The sequence below is a fragment of the Ambystoma mexicanum genome, chromosome 2p (assembly GCF_040938575.1).
Source record: "Ambystoma mexicanum isolate Mex_15411 chromosome 2p, UKY_AmexF1_1, whole genome shotgun sequence".
NCBI lineage: Eukaryota > Metazoa > Chordata > Amphibia > Caudata > Ambystomatidae > Ambystoma > Ambystoma mexicanum.
In genome coordinates this window covers 434,055,241-434,075,628 of record NC_090923.1, presented here as the reverse complement: position 1 = coordinate 434,075,628, position 20,388 = coordinate 434,055,241, and the positions used below count along the sequence as shown (strand labels likewise).

Here is a 20,388-nt window from a genome sequence, read left to right as displayed (position 1 = left end):
GTGTTTTGCTAAGGATTCTGCAACTTTTGTGCTATGTTCTAATTGGCTTGGATTCTAACGTGGTCATTGATCAAATTGGGTGAATTACTTTTTCATTATATTTTGTCACATTTCCAGTGCACCTCTAAATCCCTTAGGAACAACAACCATGCTGTAGATCTAAATGTATGCAACTGTAGTCTAAAGAAAGGCGTCCTGTTTTCACATTTGGTTAAGGTGAACATGGATATCATCCATTCAATCAATTTAACGTAAAGTACATTTTTTGATAGCTAGTTTCGGGGGACCTCTGGGCTTTTTAGACAGTTTGGCTGTTTCTTGAACTGCTGATAATGAGAATTGTGTGGTCTCATTTCTGTAGGTTGTTCAATTAACTTCCCGAAGATGGCTAAACCTGCAGGAATATCAAAGCAAGAAATTGATGGCAGACCACGGAGTTACAGTCCAGAGATTCTTCGTAGCTGATAATCCAAATGAGGCCCTGGAGGCTGCCAAAAGGCTCAGTAAGTTGACTAATGATGCATTCAATCGGTTACACTCTGTGTCCTGCTGGGAATATTTTCTTTATATAGATTAGATTTTCTGTGGATGCTAAAGATTCGTATCATTTTTAAAGCGCCACTTTTCAGTACAGTTGAGTACAAGATTTTTGTTTGCAATAGTTATTATGAAGGAAGGTTCTAAGACTGCTTTTTAGTTTATATTTAACATTTTAATAGTGATTTTTAACATATACTGCAATTGAAGGATATACATGACTTCTTGTGTCGTTACATCATAGAAGACCATGGTTTATTCAGTTTGAGGTGGCAGTACACCCTATCCCTTGCCTAGTCAAGGTAGAAAAACTGCCTTAAAGGCATGGTCTAGTAAACATTTTTTATTGTCCCTATGGGTCGGCCATGTTTTTTTAAGCCTAAGTGGCTCGATTTTAGAAAACTTTCCTATGGACCTTACCCGAGTTTTCGTCCATTAAACGCGAAAACAGGCACCAGGGAGCCGCCATTTTGTGATAATCCTATCACTTGCCGCATCGCCCTGGCTGACCTGCTTCTGCGGCACTAAATCAATTCCCCCGCCCCTGAGCCTGACATTATCCAAACATTTCATATTCCCCGCCTCTCTCCGTGACGTTACTGTGCTGCGTAGGCAAACGCGCCCAGTCGTCTTCTACGCGACTCCACACAGAACCCGGAAACCAACACAGACCATCTCACAACATAGCGCGCCACAATTCGGAATATGAAACTGTACTTTAAAATCAAACAGCAACACAGTACATTTGGTAAAGTACATTTATTTGACATTAAATGTTTAGAGAATATTCAGCAATTGCCATATGAACTCCGAAAGCCATTTATTTTCTTTTATCTGTATCCGCAATGGTACACAGGGTGTTGCTTTTTGTTAAATGAAGCACTTTGGAAGCACGGTGAACCGCAAGGCTTTTCCATCAACTAGGCACTAGTCCATCGTAAAGGTTGATATGTTGCTTCTAGCCACCAGTACAGCGTAAGGGCATGTGGGCCCTTGCCGATCGTCCCATAAAATTGTCAGTGTGCTCCAGTTGTTCACACGAAGCTGCAGGTGTCTACTGTAAAAGCCATCTGCTGGTGTCTCAAACCGATGGCAGTAGCAGAAGGGGAGCAAATACCTGTTATGAAAACAAAAAAATTATAATTGGTCTCGCCAGTCGATTTTCATTAATATTACTCATTTTATTTATTACAGCCGATCAGAAACTATTTGCTTGCAAGGATACTTCAATGGAGTATGTTCGGCTCTAAAATCAATGCAAAAAGTAACAAAATAAATCGAGGCCAACACACAATGATAAACGACAGTCTACATGCGTGAGGAATGATATGATATATGATATGGCATTTGTAACGCGCCTATACTCAAGTGTCTCAAGGCGCGACGAGGCAGGTGGGGAACAAGGGCAGACAGACAACGATCCTACTAGGCCAGGTGTCTTTCTGATCGCGCATGGGGAAGGGGGCAGGGGGGATAAAAGTGCTGTACATGGTTAGTTGAATACAAATTAAATAATAGGGCCAGCTGGTGGCAAGTGCAAGGTAAATGCCGGGAGAAGGGGCTGAAGGATACAGAGACAGTCCCGTAGTGCAGGTAGGCAGTGCAGGGAAAAGTGGCTGGGCCAAGGACAGAGATCAGTGAGACCAGTAGATCTGCATGCCCACGTGCCCACTACGAACACGTTTTCCTTGCTTTCCCTAGCTCTTCATTCATGCATCCATTCATTAAGTATAAAAGCGTGTAAAGATTTACTTACATTATATTTGAAATTTCCATTGTTTCTCTTCGTAATGCAGTCTGTAAAACGGACCGTGTTCTTGACAACGATTTTTCGTATACTGAACTAAAATGAAACTCTGTATAGTTTCTGAATTTTCTGCCTTATCGTCTCTTACGTTATTGCGCACCCCCTTCAAATGTAGTTCTTTCGGCATGGTCCCTGTCTCAGGTAAAAAAACAATAGACCCTTATAGTTCCAGTGCGACTTGTGGGCCTCATCTGACCGCGAGCTGAAAATCAAAGCCGCTGTCCTTCGCATTCTTTATTTGCAACATCACGTAGTATAGGCATCTGTTAGAACTTGAAGTTTAGAATCCCTCTATGTAGTGCGCCTCAATGTGCAAATGCGAACTGGCTTCTCTCCCAAATGCCACGGCACGCTTGGCGCATTCTAAGTGCCCCCATTTTGTCCTCGTTGTCTGCGAGCTTTGCAGCCCAAATTGAGACATTTAATTTTTGGTGGAAGGTCAGGGAAAGTATAAAGTACCACAGGAGTTGAGTTAAAAGTGAGATTTATTGTTTGTTTGTTTTATTTGCAATACGCAAGCCTCCACTCCGTTAACAGTGCGCAGCATTTACATTTACATGAGATGAGACATGAGAAAAATATATACATACAAATATATATGGTGAATATAGAGAATTCAAAGATGACACCCAGCTTGTTTGCCACCCATGATGGTGAAGGTAGGGGTTAGGGTTACAGGTACACTGTACAGTAACATTTATTTACAAAAAGACAATCGTATTGCAATTATTTAAACCAGGATTTGTACTTCACAACCAGCTGTGCTTCGGGTGGGCATGGCACAGTCGCAATGTTCGGTGGCAATGGATCACTGCTCTGCACGGAAACGTCCAAAATTCCATGTCTGTGCTTCTCTAACACAGCAACAATAAGGCCTTTCACAAAGTCAAACTGCATTTCATCATAGACTGGTTTGATCACCCATTGCTTACTTCGTTTTGAAAACACCTTAGTGTAGCGAGGCATCCTTACTTTACCTCTAGTCCTAGATTGTTCACGTCCGACATTGCTGTTATGGGCCAAGACCGCTAGTAGAGTGCGATGTTTCATGCCCCGAAAGCTAAAATGCAAGCGCTTTGGCCTGTACTTTAGGCACATATTGTGGAACACCTCCAAATCTCCTGTGTGACAGAATTCTGTCAGTCCTCTCAAATCTCTTGATAGTTTTGTCGAAAACAATCTTCTTAATGGCTTTGTGTGTCGGTGAAGATGGAATCCACCACTTCTTCTTCCGTGCCTCCTCTGGGGACAAAGGGCCATGTTCACATTGGTGGAAATGTTGATTTGCTGTCCAGCGGTCAACGTTGGTACAGTGGTGCATCAGTGACCGCCATTTTTCAAGTAGTATTTCCACTGACCCTTCACGAGTTTTTGAGCTCCACCAAAGATGGTTGGTGATAGAATGGGACCACTGCAAAATACTTTCAAAACCTTTTTCCTGCAGCCGAGATTTTCTTACTGATTGATTTAGCAAGATGCCATACGTCAAATTGATGATTAATATGTGGGAACTGCTCTCTCATTGTCTTGGCAATTGAAACGTGTCTGTCCGTGGCTATGAGGTCGATGTGCATTCCCCTTGATTTGTAGATATTCCACTGATTTTATAAATCCTAGTTTCTCCATGGCCACTGACGATGTACATTGTGTTACCTGCACGACCACCAAACTCACAATTTTCTTACTATCCATGTCCTGAAAGTGGTAGGTGCAGTACTTGGCAGAAAATCCAGGGCTGTCGCACTGTCCATCGCCGGCTAGCCTGAATCGTTTGCCTTCGAATGTACTTGCTAGAGACAATTGTTCAATTTTCCAAGCATCACTAATGGCCGGAAACAGATAATCACGTTGGTATATGTAGTACAGCGCTTTAGAAATGAAATCCCGTCCCACAAACTGAAAGAAAGCCTCTAACTTTCTAAAACTGGAGCCACTAAAAAGTGATGCAGCTGCACACAGTAGATTGCCTGCTGGCAGTTTCCCCAGCATCGGTTGTGCAGACCATGAGAACCTATGATTTAATCTACAGGTGGCATTTATTTTGACATTACTGCCTTTTTATTTGACGAGTCACATTAATCAATGGCTTCCCACATACTTTCCCTCTAATGGAATGCACACATTTCAGCATACTTATAATTTCCATCAAACAACTGTCGAATACAATGTATTTGCTCTCTTTCATTAGACTGTCTTCCTGCGTCAACGTTGTTTCGGCCTGTGACGTTGTGTAGATTTCAACACATTGGAAAGTAATATCGCTGATATCAAGTTCTGATGCGTCTATGGATGCTGCGGCTGGTTCATTCTCTGTCATTTCGACATCTATTACTTCAACATTGATGGGAGAACACGACAATGTCGACAGGTTTTTAGGTGGCAAATTTTTGGCGGGTGTAGATTGTGTGAATTGATCTGCAACTACTTCAGAGCTATCTTCAATACATTCAATAACATTTTCTTGTGGTGGTGCGGTCGCACTGTAGCTATGGTCCAGTGCAACTTTGCTGTAGTCTCCAAACACAGTTAATTCATGTTGTGGCCATTGGACATGAGCATCTCGAGCCTGAACACGCCTCGCCTCAATTAATAGTTCCTCCATAGTGCACATGGTCTGGCAAGCAACATCTCTCATTCGCTTCTCTGTCTGTTTATGTATAGTCCTGACACCCACGGGTAACTGGAGGAGAGATTGGAAAAGGGATGTTCAGTTTAAACACAAGATAAAGTGTAGTCCAATTGACTGGAAAAAAACATAAAATAGTCCCCAGCACAAACATTTTTTTAAAATTATGAACTGTTTGTAACTAACCTTATTTTGTTTTTTTTTCTTTGCAACTTTTTTGACTCGACCTTGAACATCTGCACGCTGTAGCTCCGATTCGTTCCCGCATGTCCTCCCTTCCTCTTGCGCTGCAACGACTATATTTTCTGTATCCACATAGACAGCACGGAATGAGGCTCCATCGTCTCCCTGAAACATACTACTTTCATTACTATGTATCAAAATATTGTTAGCATAAAACACACGTGAGGACGAACACACGGGTACATCTCAATAGCCAAATACGATTTAAACATTGTGTGCAACAATCAAACGACAAGTATTCGACCAGTGATGATCTATTTCGATGGAGCTGTCAGTATCCATACCTCTAGCTCTGCATGGACTGCCATGAATGGTTGTATTGGAGAGGAGGCATCCGCATCTCCCTGAAACACAGTACTTGCATTAGTATGGTTTTCAATATTGGAAACATAACACACACTTGGGGTCGACGGCACAGGTACATATAAAGAGATAACCACAAATGATGCATTGTCTAAAAGAATCTAAATATGATCACATTTCATCGACTTATTTCTCCGATTTATTTACATCTGCATCATCTAAATTGGATGTTGTGATTGTAGTGGAAGCTTCGTCGTCTCCCTGAAACACAGCACTTGCGTTAATAGGGAAGAAAGTATAGCAAATGGAATCACGTTATATGATCACGCATGATGGAGCTGTCAGTATCCATACCTCGTGCTGCTGAAGAATATCTATGGATGTTGCAAATGTAGTGCGCACTTCCGAAAGCTGTTGCGCCGATTCGTATACGCATGGTCCCGCTTCCACTTCCCCTGGAATTACTTGAATGTCAGGCTCTGCATAAAGTGCAGGGGTTGACGCTCCATCAACTGCCTGAAACATAGTACTTGCATTAGTGAGGATTACAATAGTGAAAACATAACACACACCTGGGGTCGACAGCACAGGTACATATCAACGGCTAACCACGAATGAAACATTGTGTAGAACAATCAAACGACAAGAATTCCAGCTCTGATGATGACGCTCGATGGAGCTGTCAGTATCCATACCTCCTGCTGGTGAAGAACATCTAGAAATGTTGTAGATGTGGCGGACGCTTCAGCATCTCCCTGAAAGACAGTACTTGCATTAGTATGGATAACACTAATTATAACTGAAAACAAACACCAGTGGACGATAACTAAGGTGTATATCAATTGGAAAGCAATAACCAAACATTCAGTAAAATAATTACACGATAGAATAAAACTATTACTTGACATGCATAAAACAAGTCTGTAGCGGATTAGCCTAGTAAGATTACCTGATACGCGCTAGAAGTGGTTGATAACTGCGACCACGTCAAGGATGTAGAATGTTCTTGCTTCAGATTCAAGGGATAGTCAAGAAGTTGTAAAGGTAAATTAATGATTGATAATGAAATGCCAATATTAAAAATAGCCATGTAAGGCGACAGAATACTTGAAAAATGCTCAATACAGCACAGTTCCCTGTTCCCATTTTTATATACATTGCGTTTGTGGGTTATGAAATCGAAAAAGAATATATTGATAAATGTCATTATTCAAAAAACTATACACTCATATCAATATCGAAATTATTACAAGGGATAGAACACCTACAATAACAATTAATCCATTCGGCTACCTACACACTACCGCAAAGCCTAAAGCTAAATCCGGACACTTGACTCACTGGTGGCGGAATGTGGACGAATAGAGTGGGAATAGCGTTTTCGAGAAATTTCCGTGTTGTTCGCCGCTTATTGTTCTTTGTTACCCAAGATGTTGTGTACATGTCCAAGGAAAAGTGCCGGCTGCAGATGCGGTATCGATCACCCCTCTTGTCCTGTAAGACTTGTTGGACTCTACTTTCCAGCTCATCCAGTGGATATCCGCAATGTCTGACCCATTATCTTAATCGATCAACAGTTTTCGGGAATACATGCATTGTAATGCCTTCAGATTTCTCATGGGTCTTTGAAGGGCAACCGCTAATCGAACAGGTAGGCATTGTTGATAAATCTGAAAAGTAAATATCGACATTATTATACAATCTTCAAGAATAAAGATTTGATACAAAAGTAAATGAATCATACAATGATCAATGCAAGGTTTGTTTTGGTCGCAGGAACTATACCAGTTCATTATGTGCGGCTTAGTATTTGCATAAGTTGCAGAAATGTATAAATGATGTGACTAAAATCTGAACATGTGACTCGTCCCTTGGATGTTCTGTCTTGCACGAGAAGGAAACATGCTTACATTATAGACTGGACCCCCCGAAGGATGCAATTCGATGAAAATAAATAGATCTATTGATAGCATAGCAATGGAAACTCAAGTCAATAGCAATAAGACCAATGAACATAGCACTATTGTGTACTCTACTCGCAAATAGATAGAAATTTAAAAATCTGGGAAATATGACTAGGATACATGGCCTTACCTTCACCAACAAACAGTTGGATTCAGCAAGCAGAGCAGTATGTTGCAGGAGAATAGGTGGTGGCCACAGGTAGCACACTGATGGGTTTGCTCTAAGCGGTCACAGAAGTTCACGGATAACACGACGACGAGCAGATTAGCGTAGATCTCAGTGGTTGCCAGGTAGCACGTTCAGGAGTTGACTTGCAAAGCACAAAGATGTTCTCATGAGACATATCAAGTGGTTTATAAAGTATTAGAAACAGGGGTGTGTTTGTGAATGAATGACGTATGTCGTGGTCTTAGGGGGGCGGCCTGCTTGAAGGGGAGGCCTGGCTGGAGACACAGGGTCTGAGGAGGCCATGTGACCGAAGGCCCCTTGGCGTGGGATACCTTTTGAAGTGTACATGCAGTTTGGCACCTTGGCCTTTTGCGCCCGTGACAGCCCCCCATGCCAGCGCATCATCCCTGGGTGCGAACCGCCTTTGATAGAGGGGGGTGGGATGGATGGGCCTGGGGCGTGCAGATAAGGCACAGGAAGACTGCTGAATGGAGACACACTTATGTGGATTGCAGGGGGGTGGCCTGCTTCAAGGGGAGGCCTGGCTGGAGACACGGGGTCTGAGGAGGCCATGTGAGCAATGGCCCCTTGGCATGGGATACCTTTTTGAAGTGTACATGCAGTTTGGCACCTTGGCCTTTCGCGCCCCTGACAGCCCCCCATGCCAGCGCTCATCCACTGGTGCGAACCGCCTTTGATAGTATATTGTTGCTTATCAATAACAAATGCCACATACCGGAGATTCTTGTGAGCACAGACCCACACTTCAACCGGTGTATTATAGTGGTCAAGACCCTAAGGCCTGTATAATCCAATGGTAATTGTTAGTATAGATATATGTGTGACTTTTATAGAGACATAACCTACTGAAAGACTTTGAACAAGTGTTATTTAGTGCATGCATCATCGAGAATATGTTATGTTAGCTTAGATAGATAGTGACCACACTGCTTCACAGCAACCAGACCTTCACCCATTCGGAGCACAGATGTCTGACATCCATCCTTGAATGGAGACACACTTGATTCATTTAAAGAATCGAAACAACCGTTGTTAAAATATATGTGGTGTTTATACAGGTCAGGTTGCAGCACAGCGAGAGAAAATCCCCTGTACTGACCGCTGTCACTCGGGAACGTTTCTCTAATGGCACGAACGGCACAGACGGGTATCACTCTTCGAACGCGGTGTCCAAGCCTCCCGTGGAGCCACCATGTAAAGGAACGATAGGCCACCAGCCTGTTCCACCTGTGAAAAGGAATGAAACAAACTGTTTTTAAATGACCAAGATAAGTTTAATAAACGTTTGTTGTCAATGACAATTCTTGTAACTAATGGCATTCTGCACGGACAAATGCTATCTAGACAATGCACACTATTGAACGACTGACATGCGTTACAATGATATGTAGATGTAATTTTGGATATAGTAGAAGAACATGAAATAGGAGTGGCATGACAAGCAGAGTATACTTGTTACTCGGATTACGAGGACGAACAGTTGCGCGAAGTTCGTGCATAAGCACCATCATTATTCTCAACACAGCCCGTGTGAGGCAGGCTGCCCTGAAGTCTGGCAGCTCGGTGATGCATTGCGGTCGTGGCTCGCCTTCCGAAATGTAGGCCAGGCATCCTGAGTTTTCTCGGCAGCAGCAGTTCTCCTCCTTGGTTGGCATTAGCTTGCACCGATTGCATGTGCACCAGGTGGAGACGCCGTCCATGCGACTAGGCCCAGGCTCTTCATCTGTTGATTCGTCCTGCCAACTGCCGTCCGAATCCCCATCGTTTTCGCATGCTTCCCTTTCCAGTAGTTCCTCCTCGGTATACTCGGGCTCGTACATGTAGGGCATTATTGTAGCCATTGTGTGGTAAACAAAGTAAAATAATTTACCGAGATGGTACAGGTGTTCACACGGGCTACAAGCGGCGAAGGTAGCTGACCAGAGTACAGAAACGAGTCACAAAATACTCTAAGTAACACAGAGAGAGGAATGGAATCGAAAATCTGCTGCTGTGTGTTGTGAAACGGTCTGTTTATACTTATTGAGGAAAGAGGCGTCCTGCCATCTCCATGGCGACACGTCATTAGCTGAAGCGCAGCGAATGTTGACACAAGACGTGCTTTGGCGTTGGGAAATGGGCGGTACGAGTCTGCTGATGACAGGCTCAGGGGCGGGGGAATTGATTTAGTGCCGCAGAAGCAGGTCAGCCAGGGCGATGCGGTAAGTGATAGGATTATCACAAAATGGCGGCTCCCTGGTGCCTGTTTTCGCGTGCGTTTAATGGACGAAAACTCGGGTAAGGTCCATAGGAAAGTTTTCTAAAATCGAGCCACTTAGGCTTAAAAAACATGGCCGACCCGTAGGGACAATAACATTTTTTACTAGACCATGCCTTTAATTTCCATCTCCTCCTTGATCAATGGCTGTGTTGACCCATCATGACTTGATTTCTGCTTTTCACTGACCGATAGCATCAATCATCTTTTCCTAGTGCCATCCCAACCACTTTTTACTTCAGACCTAGCTACCGTTTGTGAATAGTAAGCGTCCAACCAAGAATGAGCAGTTTTAAGGCACAAAAACCTAACAACCTTGCAATTTGGGCAGTAATAATCCTACTGCACTGCTCTATTCACCACTTGGGGGCATTACCCACAGGGGTTTCATTTATGTTTCTTATAATAATGATCATAATGTGGCATGACTAAGGGTATCCCTTGTGGGAGGAAGTTGGGTGTGGTACTGTGCAGGCGGCTGTTCTGTACCCACATGCTTGCTTGTTGACCCTCCTCTGATGGTACTGTCGGCCGCAGGAGTGCAGTCTAGGCATGACCAAAGTGCCTATAGTGTATGGCTGCAGGCTGTGCCCAGTGATCGTATTGTCATGGCTGCTACAATTAAGGGGTGGCTTGTCCAGGGTCATGCCCTTTATCTGCAGAGAAAAGGTCGTCTGTGATTTGACTGATTTCTGAACGTTGTTTGAGGAACTGTGATGCTATAAACGGATTGTTCCGGATTTGCGTGTAAAAAGATCTTCTTGTCAAATACCAATTGCATTCCTGTTACTTCCTCTACTGCTTTTCTTATCAAGCTGTATTACCGATGTTTCCCTTATCATAGGTTTGCGTTCATAAACCACAACAAGCATATTGGAACACGCACATTACCATATGAAGTCTTGCATAATGCACTCACTAAATTGTTGATTTAAAAGTATGATCACAATCGAACGGAGTCTTTTTTTCATGGCTCTGTTTCTTGTAAAGGCAGGATAGGCCATGTGGCACAAATCATTCCGCAGCCCATGCTTTGTGTGTGTTGTTTTAGGACTCGGTTGCCACATGTCCTCATATTCAATAGATTTATAGTAATGAGAATAATGGACATGGGTCTAACAAATCAAAATCTCATTTCAGATATTTGACACTAATGTTGTACTGACGTATTGTTTTATGTCTTATAAAATTACTAAAATACCCATTGGATGTAGTGGCAACAAAAGAACTGTTGGCAACAAACCTGAATTAAGATTCTGTCTACCACATACGTTTCTGCCATAAATTAATATAGTTTAATAATGCTGGGATGAGAAAAGGTATGCAGTTATGCAAGTTGCCATATTTAAAATGAATGGAAATCTTGGCTTCATATGTCAAATAATTTTAAGTTCGATCTACAGAGACTCCATCTTTTGCATAATGTTACCATTTGCTTGGAAAATGTCCACCGTCCCAGCATTAGAATTAATTTTTGAGCGCTCTGTTCTTTAATGCATATAATTGTGCTCGTTTTCATTCTTCATGTGGCTGTTACAGGATGCTATAGATTTGCTTAAATATTTGTGAAAAAATTGCTTATAATGCAATTATTCGAAATGATCTGTGACTTTAAAGTGAGGAACGTGGAATCTCTGCCAAGATTTGAAAAATGTTGACGTGTACCTTCCATGGCCCACTCTCCATCGCACACTATGCCCAATGACATGAAACGGATCCAGGATTCATCCGTTGCTTGGCGGGTTGAGAAACAAGGCAGTAGCTAACTGATCAAGAAGCCATGCCAGCTGCTGTGTGAACCTTGTGATTGATATGCTGTCCATGCTACATTATCTAAATTAAATATAAAAAATACATGCTTGATCCAAGTGATGGTGGCAACTAGGAAGCAGGAGACATCATGAGAGATGATGGTGTTAATAATGTTTCATTTTTAAAAAAAAATGTTTCGGTTTAATTGTTGTTTAAGTCAGTTTTATAGTCAACATATATTACTATGACGATGGTTAATGGCCTTCACGTAATTGTACCACTCAACTAGTCTAATAACAAGTAGATAATGCTCTACGTTTATTAAAATTCCTGTAATGTGAGAGGCTTCTGGCAGCCATTTCTACCTGAAAAAATAGCTATTTTCAAGATGAGTTCAATATGGTTATTAAATCCTCTCCATATCTTAATCTGTCGTTTTACGGTGGTTTAGAACAAAGCCGTTGTCTAAAAGGTACAGTAACACAATTGATAGCGACATCTTGATCAAGTGTGCCTTCTGAAGACTCTTTCCAAGCAATAAAGTCTCCTGTTACCCTGGTTGAATGCAAGTTCTAAGTTCATGCTCATTTCAAGTAAAAACATTTGCGCTGATAAGTTATATGTTAAGTCTATAAAATAGATTTTGTTCTCAACACTGTTGCAATGTGTGTATGTTTGGATAGGCATTTTTCCCCCATTTACCGCAGAAAATATGTGCCATTTCGTCTAACTGATAAGTCGAGATGATGCCGGCAAATAACTTTTCTAAAATAAGTAATCTAAAGTAACAACTTGTACCCAAGGTATCCTAGGTAGATCTGAATCTACACCCTTTGTCCCCCTCTCTGTCCACCAGCCTCTTTACCTGTCACGTAGTCTCTCTCTCTCTCCCTTTCTCTTTCTCTCTCTCCTTTTCCCTCTTTCTCTCTCTCCTTTTCCCTCTTTCTCACTTCCTCTCGTCCCTTGGTCTCTCTCCCCGCCCGCAGTTAATTTCTTTCTCCTTCCCTTTCTCTTTCATTATCCTTCTCGCACTATCCTTTGCACTTTTTCACTCTGTGTTCTCTCTCTCTCTCTCGCTCGTTCTTTTGTTCTCTTTTTGTTTCTGTCTCTCACTTTCTCTTTCACTCGATCTTTTGCTCGCTCTCTTGCATTTGCTGGAGCCATCACAGCCATTGCTTACTGCTGCACATCCAGGTGGGGAAATAATACCTTGAGGGATGGGGTAGGGAGGGAGTCTAGGGGTATGCTTATAAAATAAAAAAAAAGTTTTAACGCAAGCAGCTATTCAATAACAAAAGGATATTATTTAATTGTACTAACATTGTAAACTGTTTACAAATATACTATGTTACTGTCTAATCACTTTCAGAATATATTTCTATTACAATAAGAACATTACACTTGTGTTACTGAGCACTGCTTAGAATTACCATATCAATAATTTTCTGATGGCTTATCTTTCCAAGATGGACAGTCTAGTACAGGGTGGTGGTATTTGACTCTTGCTAGGGGGCTGTCTGTATGTATAGTATTGGGACGACAAGTGACTTTTTTTTATGGCCGGCTAATAGCTTGGAACTTGAACTTTTATTTTATTTATTTTTCGCTTGTTAGGCGCTTATACAGCTAGTAAAATACTGTTTCAGAGTGCCCACAGGGCAAAGGCAGGGAACAAGGGAGTGAAGCCCATTCAAAAACACTATATTTTAAAACGGTGGAGGAAAAAAAGACAAACCTAATATTCATTCTGAGTATGCAAGTGCAACAGGGAAGTGGTAGAGGAGTAAGTGCTGGCGTGTCTGGGCTCATGGGTGAGCCACAGATGAAGTGTGTGGTATGGCGAGTGCTAAACTGCCGGAACCGCGTTAGATGTAAGTGCAAACCTCCAGGGCTGAGCCTGTGCCAAGGCAAATGTTGAGGGTCGATAGGAGCTGGGCGATTGGGTGTGGGAAGTCAGGGGCCCGAGGATGCACAAGGACCCAGGACACCAATCACTCACAGCAACTGTGAGATTAGCAGAGGAGAGAAGTGAAGGAGGAGGTAAAGAGGAAAGGCTGGAGGAGCTTCCGGAATTTCTCCTGCTCAAGGCATAGAGGGAGGCGGTGAGGTTGTTCCATAGGGGGAGCCAGCTGAGGAGAGATATTGACTACCTACCCTCTGTTTAACAAATCACTTTAAACACAGTGTTGGTGCCCTAGGAACGTAGTGGTCTAGAGGGAGAATATTTAGTAAGATAAAGTTGAAGCTAGTGTGGTCGCAGGCCAAGACAGCCTTGTGGATGATGCAGAGGAATTTGAATTTAATCTGTGCTGCAACCGGGAAACGGGGAAGATTTATTTTGGGCAGGAGAGATGCGTTCCGCGGGTTTACGGCCAAGGATAAGTCTTCCTGCCCTATTCTTGATTAGATGGAGGAGTCGCAGAGTGGAAGAAGGTTGATTCTGGAGGAGGCTATTGCAATAGTCAAGCCTAGAGAGAACCAGGGCCCGGGTAACATTGAGCCTCTGAGAGAAGGTGAGAAAAGGCACTCTGGTCTAGTACACTCCTATTGTACCGTTTCAACATACCACTAGGACAAAGAGCGAAGAGGCCAAATCAGCCCAGTGATGGTTCAGGGCTGCTTTGCATTAAATCCAGGTACATATTTGGATCCTAAGAATGACCACAGATCTTTACCTTTTGAAGTATCTGTGGTAAAGGGCAGGTATGCTTGTAGTGGAAATGATCTTCGGTTGAATGGCAGCACTTAAATGTGAACACAGAATTGGACCGTTCACAATCACATGTACAGTGACTTTGCTACTGCTGCGGCGGTCGAGTGGGCATCTTGTGACCTTGTTCCTGCTCTGTGCCACCAGTAGAGTGGGTGCTGTGGATCAGGCTACTGATGCAGCAGGGCACAAGTGCGCTATGCTTTTGGCATGGAGTTGCGACAAAGAGGGGTCTGGTGAGCAGATTACCCCTTTGGAGAAGGAATCGCCCGCATCATTTTATGTACCAATACAAATTTTAAAAAGCCAGGGATTTTCACTGTTTGCGGATGGCAGTTCCTCACACTGGTACAACAACTTGCACGTTCGAACACTTCGATTGTCATGCAACCAGGGGAAGATTATATTTGGCTTCACTAGTGAGGGTTTTACTTCTTTTAATTATCACAGTGCACCTCCTATGAGGAGCTGGACAATCATTGGTCTTCCAAGCTTATTCCTGCCATCTTCAAGAGATGCCAGTTCCGATGTACATTCATAATTCATTTAAAGCACACACTCTTTTCAACTGCCCTTTGGAGATGTTCCACTCTATACACAAACATCCTCCTGGCAAGACAAGCAAGGTTAAATAAAAATCTACACTGCAGTTGGCTACCGTGCAAGTAAAATATAGGTTCTGTTTGATACTCCATTTTGAACGCAAGCATACGTATTACAAAATGGAGTCTCTCTATACCTGGCTGGTCCATTGAAAATAAGGCTTACCTCTCTTAAATAGGTATATGTTTCTTGTTTTTCACATTTCAGTTTACATTCTGGTAAACCTTCTTACATACAACTGCATCTTTCCTTCACAGGAATCGCTATATTGAAGTTAATGAGCACTTGCCTCACATTTTTAAACAATTGTAATTGTAAATTCAATTAGACCCAAGTCTTTTTCAAGCATGCCTTCTGATGATTTCATTAATAGATGACTTTCATGAACATTCAGAGTTTTAACAGTCTCTGTATCAAAACATTTAAAAGCACACATGATTCATTTTTATTTATTTTATTTATTTGCATTTGTCAAGCACACTTGCAGCCCATAAGGCATCAAGGCGCTGTTACAGAAAATAAAGGACTTGAGATTGACAGGCAGGTGCCCAGTGGTTTCATGGTTACACAGTTGCAAGCACAATAGCAAGCACATATATAGGAAATGACTGATACAGATTCATAGTTCAGACAAAGAGTCTGGTTTTGATAGCCTTGCGAAAGGCTAAGTGTGACTCGATAAGTCTTAGGTGAGGTGGCAGTGCGTTCCAATGCGTGGCTGCTTGGGTGGGGAAGCTGGAGCCACCAGCGCGAACCTTTCGGGTTGTGGGCAATAGTGTTGGCATAGCAAGATCTAAGGGGTCTGGTGGCAGTGTGCTTGGTAATTCTGTAATTCTGTAAGTCGGGTAGGGAGGGGCGAGTTCATGAAGGCATTTGTAGGTGAGGACAAGAGTTTTGAAGACAATTCTCTCTTTGACAGGGAGCCAGTGAGCTTGCCGTCTGATTTCGGCGATATGGACTCTTCTTGCGGTGCCTGTGGCTGCCCTGAATGCATTGTTTTGAACTAGCTGCAATTTGGCCAGGTTTTTGTTGGAGGTCCCAACGAGAAGGGCATTGCAGTAGTCTAGCCTTGACCTGATAATAGCCCTTGCGATGGTGAGGCAATTATGACGGGCGAGGAAGGGCCTGGCAGCATAGAGGATTTTGGAGTAGTAGGCTGAGGAGGCGGCGATAGCATTGACCTGTCTGTCCATGGACATTTCGGAGTCCAGGTAGACTCCAAGTGTCTTAACATAGTTGGAGACCTTGATGGGGATGTTCTCAATGGTGAAGGAGGCGTACAGATCTCTGAGGTTGCCGAGTGTGAAGGGTGACCCTATGAGGAGGAGTTTGGTTTTTTCACCATTGAGGCAGAGCCAGTTCTCTGCCATCCAAGATTGGATGGTGGTGAGGGTGTTGGTTTCTGCTAGGTAATCGCCCGTGAGTGGGATGAGTACCTGTGTGTCATCCGCATAGTTGGTATATGATATGCCAAGGGAATCAAGGATGCTGAACAGTGGCCTTGTGAAGAGGTTGTAGTGTCTGCGCGATACAAGAACCCTGAGGGACACCGCAAGGGAGGAGGCTAGGGGAGGCGGAGGCTGAGTCAGAAAATACTTTCATGGCCCTTTCTTGGAGAAAGGAGGTTATCCATTGACCAGCTTTGGTGGAGAAGTTGGCTTGGGTGGCAAGATGGTGGCACAAGGTGTTGTGGTCAACCAAGTCAAAGGCCGCGGATAGGTCCAGGAGCAATAAGAGAGCATGTTTGCCTGCGTCTCTGAGATCATCCATTTAAGTCTAGGAGAGCCGTTTCCGTGCCGTGCCATGGGCGGAATCCAGATTGCCGCAGGCCGAGGGGACGGTTATCTTCCAGGAACTTTTGGACTTGCAGGTATGCTGCTTTGTCCAAGATTTGGAGCAGGAATGATACAGTGGTGATGGGCCTGTAATTCCCAGGGACTTTTGGGTCGAGTGAAGCTTTTTTGAGGAGTGTGCGTACTCAAGCTACCCTAAGTCCAGACGGGACATGGCCTGACTGGAAGGAAGAGGTAATAAATGCTGTGAGGAAGGGGGCTAAGGTGGGTGTGGAGTCTTGGGCAGGCATCACCCTTGCAGTTGGAGGGTTTGATGGAGTTGAGCAGGGAGATGACCTCAGGCTCAGTGATGTCTTTAAAATCAAATAGAGGGGAGGAAGTGGTTTTGGTGGGTGGTTCATTAATGGATTCATGCAATGAATTCCCAACAGGATAGCAAAAATCATTAGAAATGCATGACCTATGGCGGTTCCTAGTGAGTAAAACTGGTCAGCAATGACCGAAGGTACCACTCAGTTTAATTCTCCTAGTGTAGTATGCTTGCATATAATTGAAATGTGAGAAATATTAGTGAGTGTCATCATACCACTTTAGGATAAATGCACAGCATTGGGGTCCCACAAAAGCACAACAACCTCCTGAGGCCAGGATAGGGTCTAAGGCCACTCGAGTGTGTATTACCATAATGCGTATAGCTACCTTCTCAGGAGTGTTCAATGAAAGGGAAATTGAAGCGTCATTAGTCACCTCCTCCAGCAGCAGTATCAATTTTGTGATCTTATGACAATTTATTTTAACCTCTAATCCAGGCACTATGAATCCCATATGCTCAATGACATTTTCCCAACCACATTCTGGAAGTATTGGACAGCAGGCAGAATGTATCAAATTTAGCTCCTTGCACTCCAATCTATATGTAGCCAGCTTTAGGCCGAGGTCATACTGATAAAATAAGCTCCAGGATAAGTAGCATAGCCAGTTAATGAATGAGACTACAGTAGTGATGATGGCTAGAGAATATATACACTTTCTATTGCCTGTGAATAGTGTAGTAGTCAAAAGCAGGAGCAGGAGAAGACCAGCATATTGCAGCAGATTTCTTCTCAAGTGGATATTGAAGAGTAAAATGTGGTTCTGAGAAACCCATCTGTGAATAATAGACAGAACGGGGCGTAGCACAAGTTGAATTTGAAAAACAATCTCAAATCATTTCAAACGTCCCCCTCCCCGCCACCAGTCAAAAGTAACTGGAGCATCAGGAAAACCTGGGGCCTGGTTTTGTTGGAGACACACAGGCCAAGCAGTCTAATATTTGTAGTTGAGTGTTCTTGCTTTCTTTCCAAAGATGTGCATTGGGGCTCAGTATTTTGTGACAGGGGTATTTATTGGTGTAGGAGTTATGACAAGTCATCATTAGAAAATGGTAGATTCATGTTGACAGTCAAGTAACAGACTAATTTGGCAGAATATTTCTTGATGCTTAGTCCCAGGTGCAGTTCATAATCCTGTTTGCTTTCACAGTTTCTCAAAGACCTGGTTTGTTTAACATGGGGCCAGAATTAAAAAGAACAATAGTGAAAACAGAAAACCGTGATTGCCATTGGGATTGTTCAATGGAGGAAAAGAATGCTCCGCAATGTCCTGCATAGAGATGTCCATACAGGTGTAGAAGTATCGGGATGTCGATTACAAACCGGATCAATCCAATAGCACAGCGGTAGACAGGAAGCCAGAAGAGTCTTAAGCAAATACTTTTTGAATTTTCTCTAGTTATTTCTTTCATCTTCAACTCTTTCGTAGGGAAACCTAATACTTCAAATCAAAAAACATTAAATTGTGTAGGGTGATCTGCAAAACAATTGTCTATATAGTTTCCTGCAACAAATTACTAACGCACTGTTCTGTTTTCTGCGTGGAGTGAGATTATCCCTTCCTTTTTGTATTTATTGAATTTATAACACTCTTTCACCGAAGTGCTTTTACGAAGAGAGAATGGTACAAAATTACAGAGCAATTGACAAAAACATCATTCAAGTGAGACCTCTAAGCACTATAATTAAAAAAAAAAGTAGAGTATCTGAGACAGAGTTTCAGAACTGCAAGGTAAGCTTTATTTTGACCATATCATACACTTGAGCAGACTTCAGGTTCAACCACAACCAGTATTTCATGGAGAGTGGATAAGTGAAGTGCCTGAATAGTACACAGCATCTCATTTCATACTGAAAATGAAGCCTGCATCAGCATAGGTCATTTGATATTCATTTGCAAGAGAACACACATATGTTCATAGTATATGCACAATAATGCCCAGAAGGCAGAACAAATTGCATATTCAACAGATGTTATTGTTATGTCAAAATTCTTCACTTTCCTATTGCTTTAATTACAAGCTCTTCCTGCCAGTTCACAGATGATGACTTATTTTTGAGGCCTTAAACACAGAATCCACTTGCCCTCTGTCGCAACAATGGTCACCATATTTGCACAACCTTTAAAGGATACCTTTTGTGTGTTTAACAAAGTGGAAGGGCTGAACACTGACTCATTGTGTAATTAACCTCTGCTTGGTGCAGTAAGTCTTTCCATAACTCTTAGTTAAGAGAAAAGAGCCATATTGGAATAGCCTTTCCTACTTCGCGGAATAGGAGGCCCTTTCCTTAATGGTATTTAACCTTGGTTTATCGGTGAAGGCCAGGCGACTGATACATGACCTCTGCACGGACCCAGCCTTTTCTTGTAGTGACTGACAGAGGAAGCCATGAACACATTTCTATTTTTTTTCTACTCAGTGACTGACAAATGCGACCCCATTTTGAATATTTCTAAAAGAACAGGATTTTGATCGTGAAAAAAGGATTAGCTCAGGGCTAAGAAAGATGCATATTAGTATTATATAACAAAAGTTATGAAGCAGACTGAGGACAGAAGGTGGCCATCAAACGAGTGCAGAAAATATGATCGGTGGAAGAAGAAAGAATAATAAGACGAAGGGCGTTCCAATGAAATGGCGCAAGTAGAGAAAAAGAACAAAGATGGGAGGAAGTACAAGGAGGTTTAGGAACAACAAGACAATAGGTAGATTGGAAGCGTAGAGCTCGCATAGGAGATTAGAAAGAAATGAGAGATTCAAGATAATGTGCGTCAAGACCATGGATACATTGGAAAGAAAATGATACAGGAGACTAGATTCAAATGATATAATAGAGGCAGCAAGGAGTGTAGAGGAGGTTGAGGAACGAGGAGGTAAGCCAAATAGGCGGATAGCAGAATTTATAATAGAACGTAATTGGGTAAGACGGGATGCAGGGAGTCCAATCAGAAGAGAAGAACAATAGTCGATACGAGGGAAAGCTAAGGCAGAGGTAAGTTTAGTTATGATATGATAGGTTATTTATAACGCACTTAATACCTGGTTTCTAAGCACGGACCCAGGGATCGAACCTGTGTTGCTTAGTGTAGTCTTGCTTCCAAGGCGAGCACGTTGCCCCTGATCTATCCTCCCTAGAGTTGCATAAAAAGGAAAAGAAAGGTCACAACGTGGATTGAGATATGGGAGGAATAAGAGGGGAGGAGTCAAAAAGGATGCCAAGATTCCAAGCA

General features: G+C 42.7%; 1 protein-coding gene across 2 annotated transcripts in view; it reads left to right on the top strand.

Annotated features, from left to right (window-relative positions):
• Positions 1-20,388, top strand: part of SUCLG2 (succinate-CoA ligase GDP-forming subunit beta) — a 732,334-nt gene that overhangs the window by 108,552 nt on the left and 603,394 nt on the right. For both annotated transcript variants that reach the window (XM_069643788.1, XM_069643789.1), the window contains exon 2: positions 362-503. In XM_069643788.1, the coding sequence (XP_069499889.1) occupies positions 362-503 (142 nt within the window). The remainder of the gene's footprint in view (positions 1-361; positions 504-20,388) is intronic.